At 36.0% G+C, this 12,351-nt stretch overlaps 1 protein-coding gene across 1 annotated transcript in view; it reads right to left on the reverse strand.

Annotated features, from left to right (window-relative positions):
- Nucleotides 1–12,351, reverse strand: part of CMC1 (C-X9-C motif containing 1) — a 31,030-nt gene that overhangs the window by 15,079 nt on the left and 3,600 nt on the right. Inside the window, exon 2 of the mRNA XM_072412386.1 lies at nt 10,600–10,692. Within this exon, the coding sequence (XP_072268487.1) occupies nt 10,600–10,692 (93 nt within the window). The remainder of the gene's footprint in view (nt 1–10,599; nt 10,693–12,351) is intronic.

The raw sequence follows: 12,351 nt of genomic DNA on the forward strand, positions 1-12,351 counted from the left end.
CACCTTATAGGAATGTGAGATTATGTACTGCTGGTACACCAGTGGAGATCTCACGATTGACAACAGGCGAGCATGAGGAACTAACCAGTTTTTGTTTTTTCTAGTAAGAAGAATTTAGGTTTTCTTTAATATTTTAATAAAGAAGTGCTTCCAACATTGTGGGTTACATGGGAAATCCCAAGTATTCTAAACTTGTAATGTGGTTCCTTACAAGGTTTTGCAGCTATGCTAGGACAGCTAACTATAGTCTTAAAGAGTTCAAACTTGAAAGAACTTTAAATCTTAAAGGTTCCTGGGACTTCTTCTAAACTCTGATCTTAGGTACTTTCCATACCATTTCAGTTGGATTCAAGTCAAGTGATTGACTGGACAATTCTAGCAGCTTTCTTTTCTTTCTCCAAAACCAGAGAGTTTCTGAGGCTGTGTGTTTGGAATCATTGTCTTCCTGAAACATTCACCCTTGTTTCACATTCAGCATACTAGTAGATGGCAGCAGATTCTTATCAGGAATGTCCTGGTACATTTTTCCATTCATCCATACTTCAATTACATGTCTAAGTCTTATATTATAAATCTGGCAGCCCAGCAACATGATGTTCCCACCTCTAAACTTCAGTGCCATTTCTTCTTCAAACATCCCAAGAATTCAAATATGGTTTCATCTGACCAGACTATATTCTACCAGTATTTCATTGGCTTGTGCAAATGTTGTGCTGCAAACTTCAAAAAAGCTTCAATGTGCTTTTTCTTCAGCAGTGGATTCTTGCGTGATGAGCATGTATTGGGATCATGTCAGATGAGTACATTACTTAATATTTTCCTTGAAACGACTTCTAATTCCAGGTCTTTCTAAAGATCTCCGCAAATGATCCGTGGGCTCTTGGACAACTCTTCCAATTATTTTTGATTCCTGTCAGAATTCTTGTGAGGAGCACCTGGTTGTGGCCGGTTTAGGGTGAAATAACGTTCTTTCCACTTCCACATTATGGCCCCAACGGTGCTCACTGAAACATTCAGAAGCTTGGAATAAATCTGTAACCAATGGTATTGGTATGTTTTGCAACATAAAGGTTATGAAGGTCTTGAAAGAGCTCTTTGCTTTTACCCATCATGAGATGCTTCTTGTGTAATACCTTAGTAATGAGAAACATTTTTATAGCCCATCACTTTAGGGCTAAACCAGCTGATAATAATTTACACTGATAAGGGGCCAGATTGCTTTCTAAATACTAATAGATTTCAGCAGGTTTCTTGGCTTCCCATACCTCTTTGCACCTCCTTTTTTAAAGGTGTTCAATATTTATTCCCTGTGCCATTCCACTTTATTACACATAACTTAATTTATAGACGTATTTGTTTTGATTTCTTTGTATGTGTGGATTACTTGGGTTGTTACCGACCCCCTGCTGCAAGCTTCGAAATTAGAAAGCTCATTCTGTTCTACATAAAATGCCTACTCTTGTAGTGCTAATATTACATGAAGGGGTGGGGATTGCAAACTTTCAATGCAATGAAATTTACTGAACACAAATAAAACAAACATTAATATACATAAGGAACTTTAGAAAATGTAAAAGGCAGTAATGTCTTAGTAACAGAGAACTGGAACTTGCATATTTGGCATATAAGAAGCACTTTCATATACTATTTGTTTGAGCTGTAAAAGAAGCCATAGCAGATTCCAAAAATCCATTTCGTAACAAAGCTAGCATGTCTTTAATTTTGTGCCAGATCAAGGTTGATTAGTTTGCTATGTTGCAACCTACAATGTGCAAGCGCTCAGAGAATCTTTAGTGGGTGCATGTAATGAGCCAGGAAGTTGAGAAGATGAGCATGAGAATGAGATTACACACTGCTGTGTATTGTTCTGTGCTGGGTGCGTGAGCTACTTGAAATTGTCATAGTAATGCACAAACCATCCTGGCCTAGACTGATCATGGTTCAGTTAACATCAGTGAATATCTAAGACCTCCGACTCAATTAATTCTCACCTGATTAGGATCAGTCTGATATTCCAACTAAATCAAGTCTCCAGTCAAGTAGAAATCAATATTTCTGATTTTACTTTTAAATCACACTTATAAATAATAAAACCTATGACTTATTGGTTAGATGCAGGGCATTTGTTTTTATTAATTCTACTGCTATGGCATGCATAACAATTGATTAGAAGGAATTATTTTAATTTGAACAGGAGCATATAGAAGAATGAGAATAATTTAAATATTATCAGATGAAACAATATAATTAAAGCAGTGTGTGGGAGGGGTGGCATCATTTTTCAACTTCTGCTCTTACAGTGATCTATAAAATGTATGTCTATATGAATTTTAGCAATGATATATGGCCATATTCTACTAGTTCTTCTTTCAATAAGACGTTCAGAACAGGTGAGCCAAACAATTCCAAGCAGGTTTATGTAGTTAAAAAGCAAAGTGTTCGAGATTTAGCAACCAATCAACATGAATCATTTACTAATTTAAGTTCAGGAAATTTCTAAAGTTGTTGGAATGGGTTTCTACATTTTACCATCCCATATTGTTTATTCATATAATTGTATGCCAACATATTTCCTAAAAATAAAAGAGCAAACTACAATAGAAAGCTTTTTAGTTCTGAAAAGAGCAAGGTTTCCTTTTCTATGCAAGGTGTTTACTGCTTTCCTTGATACCAGCGGTCACATTTTCTCTCCTTCTTCTGCTAGCTGAACTTCAGTATGGTTCCCTATAGTTCCTTATTCAGAAGCCTTTATTAGAAACAACCTACTGAACCATGAGAACAGACAACATACTTAGTAAATGTATTGCTTTTTTTTATCTAATATAGAACAATGTCATCTGAAAGATTATTCTACAATTTTTTTTTTTGCTTTACCAGCTTTAAGTTAGGACACTTATTTTTGCATCTTTGATAGTGCCTAGTATTTGTAATTTACATTATATCGGCTCACAGTTATAAATGTTTTGGCTAAAGTACCAGGAAGATCTACCTACATTAGTTGTACTTTAGCTAGTGGTTCCCACCAGAAGACTGTAGGATCCTTTTGACAGTTGATGTAACCCCAACAGTTAAGCTGCGTACACACGGCAAATTTTTCTCGCCCGATAATCGGTATCGGCCAATTATCGGGCGAAAATCTGCCGTGTGTACAGTCGGTCGTCGTCCATCGTCCGACGACCGTCCTGGCGGATCCATGGACGATGGACGACGACCGATCCTAATGAAAGGGAAGGGGAGAGTGCGCAGCAGGGTGCCGCTCCGTCGCTCTCCCCCTCCCCTCTCCATAGAGCATGAACGGTGCTGTATGTACAGCATCGTTCATGCATCGTGCAGTCTTTTCTCGTTGGAAAGGATCGTGAAAGATCCTTTCCAACGAGAAAAATTGCAGGTGTGTACGCAGCTTAAGCACTCACAACATAAACCTCTCCCAAACCTGATATCAAGCTTAAAGCTTCAAAGCGTTTCCATCACAATGTAAACAGTCTTTGTTCCTAACATGAAAGAGTCAGGTAGCTCCAAATGCAGTAGCCTTAAAGCTGCTTAGGGGGTACAAATGGTAATGTACACAATAGAATGATCCTTTTTTTCTATAAGTTAAACATAAATATCAGACACGATAAATGTATTGTTTACGGTAAACCATCTCTGTTAGTTTGCCAAAACTGCAAGCAAGTTTTTTTCAAAAGAAGTCTATAATCCCTCTTAAATCCTGGGCATTCCATGTTTTTTTCGTTAAAAAAAAAAAAAACAAACAAAAAAACACACACACATACAGAAAAACCACATTGTGAGCGATGATCAAGTGAAGTGTGAAATACAAATCTGGAACTTAATAGTCTAAAAAATCAAGCTGGTCAAGGGAAACTAAATGTTATCTACCTAAAGGAAAAGTGTACTTTGATGAATCCATCTCTTATCCCCTTAGACCAAGGTTTCTCAACCTTCTTATCCCAGAGGAACTCTTGAAAAACAAGCCTGAGAGAACCACTGTAAAAGTAATAATCAGAGGTCAGTAAGAAATGCTCTTTACATTGGTGGTCATTGAGTATACCAAGTGATAGGTCTTAATTCTTCCAGGCAGCTAAAAAGACCTAAGGCATTTTGCTACTGGCTCTGCCAAGTAGCGCTGGATCCAAAACTAAGCAGGCACTATCTGATGCCAAATGACAATGAAGACAATGGTGACATGAACTCCATCATTATGGTTTTTAATTATTCAGCCAATCACATGTGAGTTCAGCTGTGGACAGCTGTCCCTGGCTGCCCCAGTTGAACAAAAGAAAAGACTATCATTCAGGCAGACAGAACTGTCATCGTAAAGAGAAGAGCAGCCAGCGAAGGACGTGGAGCAGTTTTGGGCTGGAATAATTTGTTGTGGGAAATAATGTACATCTAATGTAAGATTTTTATGTGGATATTGCGGTGTGGTATAATTATTTCTAGGTATATCACACAAAAGGGTTGACAATGGGTATAATTAACATCTTATGCGACACCCTAAAACATTATCAGTAAAGATACAAGGAATAAAAAATAGGGGGCTTTGTAGGCATCAATACTCTTACCTAAAAGAAAACAAAATTATCCAATAAACTGCATAAAAACCATTGGTTCATTTTACAAAATCTGTCCCAAAATCCCTGGTACAAATAAGTTTTTGTACTTGGCTTAATGTGACTATTGTAAGTAAACTTAAAGTGGCATACCATGATATTTTGTATCTGGGTTATTTGTCACTTATCATCTGATTATTATTTTTCAGAAATGTATGATCCTACTCATATACGATGCTCTTGAAGAAGCAGTCATATTCTGCAAAATGTGTTGAGCTTTTGGGGTGTAATAAGAATGTATCATGCTAAATGTATGGCATTTTATTGGATGTCACATTTGTAAATTGGAGTTTTTACTTGATAAAGCTTGTGTGGTTCTGTTGTGGTTTTGGTTTTTATTGCAGTTCATTGGATAATTTTGTTTTCTTTTGTGTAAGAATATTAATGCCTAGAAAGCCCCTTATATTTTACTGTATTTTTACTGTTTCAGGTATTATTCAACCCCTCCTGGGAATGGGTAGGGGGTACTTCGTATTACCCTGGGGAAGGGGATAGGTATCTGGAGACCTCATTATTAAAGAGTGCTTCTGGACCACAAGCTCTCTCATGAGGCCCTCTCTTTCCGGTCCTTGCAACTACAGGAGAGGAGACACACATGCTCACTGCCCCATTTCCTTTTCAGAAAGTCCAAGCCTCCTTTTCAAGTCTATGGAGTCCATGTGAAATGCCTCTACAGCAAATTCAAGTAATCTGGTTTAACATGGGGAAAAAATCATCAAAACCAAAACCAAGCCAAATTAATAAAATGGGTCAAAACACATACAAATGCAATTTATAAACAGAACTGTTAAGATTTTTAAGTGCATGGTTTTGCACTACACTTCTAAAATGCCCACACCTTATGCCATTCTTGAATATTTTGTATGACAAAGAATGAAGCCAGAACCAACTAGGAGAAGATGTGGATATTCAATCCAGATATTCAAGCAATGAGTTTTCCCTACTGCAGTCCTAAGAAAAAAAGTCAGTGTACTATAAAGCCTTGTAGAATCCACCTATAACTTAATTTTCAATATTTAGCATGTTTAGGCTTTACAAAAAATCAGATAGTTGTGTAGCATGCATAACTGTCCAGTATCCGTTAATCTTTGTCCATTATTACAGAGTAATAATGCAAGTGTCCATGCTCAAAAGAAACTAATTAATGCAAGCAAATTAGATCAACTCCAAAGATCCAACAGCCAAACTCTTAGTTAAATGCTCCTTGTTAATAGGAAGTGTAGCTGTCAATAACTGCTGTTGGTGGCTTTAATGAGGCCTGCTTCTTTCATTGAAAGTCATTTCATGTCTCTTTGTCCTTGTAAAAGCTGCTCCTTCCCCTTAAAAAAACACCCTACATAGTAATGGTGGTGCTAGTGCGCTCTTTCTCCCCCTCTCTCTTAATTCTGCTGATAAGCTGGGTTGAGATGACATTGAAAATCAAATGGAATAAAAGTTCACTCCCAAATTATATTTTACATGCTGCAGTAAAAGCCTTGCACTGAATCAGCCTGATCCTTTAGAGAACAAATACCCATCTTCTATGCATGATTTTTATTCTATGATTTTTTTTCACATTATATTAATTTTGCAATCTAAAAGGATAAAGCCAGACTCTAATCTTAAATCACTTACATATAGATACATTTACATATAGGTGTTAGAAGTCTACTAATTTAAATTCAGCTGCAGTATGTGTTAGTTTTCTGGAAAGAAAGGCAGAAATAACATGAGCAAATAATTCAAGATGAAATATACAGCTGTAATTATCTTAACAAAAATATGTACTGTGGAACAGATTTAGACAAAAGCAAAAGAAAAAAAAGTTTAGGTTTCAAACCTAACTGAAGTTTTATTACATAGCATTCAAAATATTTTCAATTAAAAGCATCACAAAAAAAATAAATACATAAATAAAATAAAAAATCAAGGCGTACTGGTAGCTAAAGTTATGTGCAAGCCCCAGTTTTCTAGTAGAAACAAATGCTTTAACACATTTCTGCACATCCCCAGTAATTGATAATAAGGTCACCAAAGACATTAAAAGAATTAAATAGTAAAAAGATGTATTGCAATGGAATGGTAATTCCTACCAGTCCCATTACACCATACTCAATTCAAGATCTATTGGTTTTATGGGATCCTTGGCATCAGACATTTTCAGGTGTGTGGGATTCCTGCATTCCCTACTTCTGGTCGCAATTCCGCCTGCCAGCTCCCGTGCAAGTCCTTATTTGTCAAGTGGGCTTTGGTTATTGTCATAATTGCAATTTTATTTATAGGGACCAGTCTGGGTTTAAAATGGTCTATTACCATGTTAGACTACGTTTTTATGATTGAGTAAGCCACCTTTTCAAGTTTGACATATCATTAGATACATAAAAATGTTTTTAGAACTTCTGCCCCCGTTGCTTTAAGTATTAATTTGTTGTAATGTCTATTTTGTGTCTATTTTTTTGATTTTCACATACTCTATAGCAGCCTTTTCTAAACCTTTTTACATGGGGAACCCTATGAACGGAAAACTTTCAGGTTCTAGGGAACTCCTGCTATAATTACTATGTCCACAGCTTACAGTACATGGAGTATATTGGTGTACATCAGCATGGTGGTTAGTAGGAAAAATGTGGGCCACTAGAAAGAATGTCACCCTTAAAAGATATCTAAAAAGACCAAAGGTGTCACTTAAACTGAGAGGCACAAATTGCTCAAGAAACCCCTAACAACTTCTGGAGGAAGACAGATGGGGAGAATCATAGTTTGTATTTGGCCTAAATATCTTACACCAATATTACTCAACACCACTAAATGTAAAGGCACAAATTAAATGATGCCTGCGTTTATGTTTTTCCTAAATTAATCTTTTCCCCGTTTGTTATTTGCTGAATCACAATCTGCTAAACAAATATACACACAAGTGTTGATTTTTAAAATTCAAGCAATAAGGCTAACTATTTAATACACCTCCATTGTTTATGTTGTGCCAGCCTTTCTTTTCCTCTTTAAAATGTTAATTGCCCTTAAAGCTAGCTGGTTTTCAGGAATTCCCAGTGGAAATGTTGGCTTTGTTAAATGAAACCTGATTTATTTTGTAGTACAAAAAGGTGAAACCACAAATAAAGATAAACACTTTGGAAACCAACTTTGCCTATAATCTTGGTATTTTTACAGAACCTTTGCTCCATTGCTCCATGAAAACAACCACATGTATAAGTTTTCTACAGAAAAACAAAGAGTTTAAGGCATAATGGTACCTGATGAGCAAACCAACAAAGAAACATGCCCTAGGTATCATGAAATATAGTTGACAAATTGATTCACTTGGACACAACCTACCCATATTCTTAGGTTCCAAACCAGACAAGTATCTAACACTTCTCTTGTTACACCATATCTTATAATAGACCATAACTATTCCCCTCAACTTATTCCCATCAAATGTCATTTTATTTTGTCCCCTGGCCATACAAATGCATGGTGCAGAGCTGGAAACCGGCTCTGTTCTTCACATATAGGTCTTTTCTTGTCACTTGAAAATGTCCTACTCTTAACCCAGTGCAACCCTTGAGGGACACAGTGTTCTTTACTGGTGAGGTATTGTTGAACAAGCACATGTTACCGAAACCATGCTTGACACTGGCCAGCCTTTGGAGAAGGGAGGCCTGAAGTTATGTTGTGGCCAATCATTTCTACTAAATATCATTCTGTGCCCAGAGGAGAAGAACTATGGGAAAACATGGGTGTTGTCAAACAACCTTTATTCTTCTACCTAAAAAAGATAGTCGTTTGTTAAGGTGTATCACATATCAGTTTATAGCACCATAATTCTAAATGCTATCTGGTCATATAGAGAAAAAAGGCCAGTTTTCCACATAAGGGTTAAAGTGTGATAAAACAGAACATTGGTCTGGTGAAAGACACTTACAAAGAGTATTATACTACATATGATAAAATGCCATACCTGGCATTAAAATGAAACAAAACAAAAAACTCTGTTTTTAGTTATTATGTTACTTATGTGACCCTGTTATGTTATGCTAATTTATTCACTTAAAGAACTACATGAAAAAAAAAGCTTTTCATGTCAATGGAGAGATTGGAGTGCCCTTGGGAGTAGGCTTGTATGTCATAAGTCATGCTCCCGTGTGTGCCTGCTTATGAAGGTCTTGATGAGGCAATTGTCGGAGGCAGCAGGGTTGGGGGGCCGAACCATGGCTAAATATTTTCATAATGTGGTAATGTTTTCATATTCAGGCCATCTTTGGATATTAGTAGCCTTATTTAGTGGTCTACATGTAAGGTAGGCAAACAATGCCCTGAACAGAAATATTCTAGTAATAACTTTATAAAAAAAAAAAAGGAAAAAGCTCTTCATTCTTCACTTGTGCCTAGGGATAGTGTGATATCTATATATGGCCCTGGGCATGATGATGTTTTAAACTGCATTTATGTCCCTCTAATCCCTAATTTATTCACACTTGTAATTCCCTTTTTTCTAGATACTCTTTATTGTTTTTTAATTTTGGTTTACAATATTTAAACATTAAGATGACTTTTTATCACATAGATTTGTAAAAGTCTACATAGTGGCTTGATGATCTAATTAGGTGGATTTTTGCATTAGCACACTCAAAGCGTTAGAAGGAATTTTGTTGACTAAGTTAATTTGTAATTTCAGACAGCTCTATTTTTTATGGAGGTGGTAGGTAGCTTTTTTGTGAAAACAAACAAAGAAAATCTTCATGCCATCTACAAAATGCCTAATTGATTGTGAAATAAGTCATTCCACAAATGTTTTTATAAGCTCTTACCTGCTTGTAAAGGGTTGTAAAGAAAACTTTTCTGCATGGGGACAATAGAGCTGAAAGTAATTAGCTGCAGCTCTGTGAAGAACAAATGCTGGCATATGGCACATTTACAATACACAGTACTTCCCTGAACTGCATTATCTGCAGAGTTTGGTAAGCCTCTACGACAGCAGTGGACAATTTTGAAATTCCCAGTTGCATATTCCAATTTAAAATTTACAATGTAAGTATCAAGGTGCTTGGATGGTAAATCCACATGACTTTCCTATAGTTTTTGTGATGAGTTATTATACATTTTCTGGATGAAGCGCTTTATTTGTAGGAGAGGATAAAAACAAAATATAGGTCAGGAGCCAATTAATGTATAACTAGGTGCTAACAACCACTTTTGATGAGCCAAGTGAACAAGGTTTTAATAATTCTAAATATTTAGGGTTCTATGGGTATAAATTTAGTGGTTAACACACATGTAACCTTGAAATTCAAAATATAACAAAATGCTAATAAAACAACCCAAAAAGGTCATTTAGGGCAATGTTTGCAGTTTTTTAGGGTCATTGTAATTATCAGAACAAATGTGTAAATCAGGACAAGTGTGTTAAATAAAAAAACAACCTTATTTATTTATTATCAGACTCAAAAAAAATTACATCATCAGGTGATGTAATGAATCTGATGGGATTCAGACTGTGATGTGGAGATATCGAACATCATTAAAAGACAAAAAACATCTGATAGCAAACCCAATCCCAGTGAAATGTGGTGTAAACACCAAAAAACTCTAAAACATATATACATTATCATCTATTTTGATAATAGATAATTATAGTAAAAAGAATAACAGAAACACAAAAAAGAAAACACAAAAGAAAAACAATTAACAATTTAAAAGAAAATAAATAAAAAAGAAGTTTGAAAAGGCCCAAATAAACATGTGATACAAAAAATATCTGCCATTCCATTCTCCCAAAACTGCCATTCCACTTTTTAGTCATCCATAAATGTCCACCAAATTTTCCACCTCCCACAATGACCTTACTAGTTTTATTGTGTTACCCAAATCACCTGAAACTGCAAATAGCAGTAGGACACCAATACTAAGACATGTACTTCAGTCGGTTACAACACAGATAAATAAACTTTGTGGTTGCCTAACTGTAGTGCAGTTGGTTTGCCTGATTTTTTCCCATGTGTGTTACCTTCTACTTGTTTAGCACATAATACTTTGGATTTCTCCCTCATCAGCTTCGGGATGAGAACATCTTTTTCTACGTGTCGGAGATATGGTTCTTCTGCAATTATAAAAATAAAAAGAAACAGATGATACTGACCACACACTTTCTCTAAAGAAAGTTTGAGAACTTGTGTTATTTCAATTAGTAAAAAGCAACTAAAGAAAGTAAAAAAAAAAAAAAAACAGTAAGCCAAAGCTTAACATATTTCATTACTCTTTCATTGCGTAGGAATTAATTTTCACCTTCTTTACTGACTGAATTTGTTAGGCTTTGCTTTGCTTTAAGACTTTCATACTCATGCAATGTGCTAGCACAGAATAATAAAACTCTGCTCAGATGAAAATACCCATGGCTAAAAACCTTTAAAGGAACACGATTCACTAATATAGGAAATCGGATCCTAAATATCAACCAATGACTGGTTGCAGTTAAACTAGCCATTAAATAAAAACGAAAAGTTCTAAATATACTTTGCTAGGTAAGAAAATTTTTTACAAGAATTTGTATAAATATTCAGTGAAAATATGATTAGATATTATGCAAAGAGCCTGATTAAAAACAATTGAATTTATCATACTGAACAGGGCTTTTCATATTACATTTTCTATAAAAATAGGAGTAAAATTCCACTACTTTGTTTCATTTTCATATAAGGTCTCTAATGCTCTGGCAGAAACATTTCACAATACCTACCATGGAAATCTGATCTGCTAGCGGAAGTACATACACTGCCCAGGACAGAGGAACTCTGCTGCTTTTCATGAAACCTGCCTATAGTCCAGTACACTGAAGCTTAAAGATTATTCCAAAAGTGAGCATCCTTATGCAAGTAGCATAAGGACACAGAGGCTACAGGGCTGAGGAAATCTCTTTGATGTGCTGCCCAATTCAGGTGCAAGGAGAAATCTTTTAGTCATCGGAGTGGTGAAAGAGGAAATGTTCAATGTGATCAGAAAGCATGAAAAGCCTATTTAGGCTATGTACACACGTCAGGGGATTCTCGTCCAACAATCGCCTCAGGGCTAGTATCGGACGGGAATCTGGCGTGAATACAGCGCTTGTCCGACGTCGTTCATGGATCCGTCCTGGTGGATCAACGAGCCATCGTAATACAAGTGAAGAGAGAGAGCGCAGCAGGGTGGCGCCCCGTTGTTCTACTCCTCTCCTCTCTATAGAGCAGAACATGCTGTATGTACATTGCTCGATCATGCATTTTCAGTCTTTTTTTAATTATTACTGTGTGTATGCAGCCTTAGTAGGAAAGTCAGATATACAGATATGTGTATAAAAATTTGCAATAGTTTTTATATGAGGGTCACATTTGATGACACAACCCTTTCTCGCCGGCAGTGAAAAAGTGCAGCATGGTCATGAAAGGTTAGCAGGTCTAGGAAAAAGTTTGTTAACACCCAAAGCACCCAAAGTTGTGGGTATTCACAATAAATACATCTGAATAATTTGGATCACATCTAAGTTTATGTGAACCAGTTTCACCAATATTAATTTTCACAAACTCCTGTTAGGTCAGTCTATATAACTAGTTAATGGTAATTCACAAAGCTGTGGAAGGCAGAAAGTCCGCAAGTCCAAAGGAAACAGGAAATGTTACAATTTAGAGATCAAATAGAAAATGATGACTTAATTAACACATAACTTTAACAAGTAAGTTTACCCTGGCTTAGCTACAAGGTGACCCAGATCCATTAATTTCTGTAG

Source organism: Pyxicephalus adspersus, chromosome 5, assembly GCF_032062135.1.
Source record: "Pyxicephalus adspersus chromosome 5, UCB_Pads_2.0, whole genome shotgun sequence".
Lineage (NCBI taxonomy): Eukaryota > Metazoa > Chordata > Amphibia > Anura > Pyxicephalidae > Pyxicephalus > Pyxicephalus adspersus.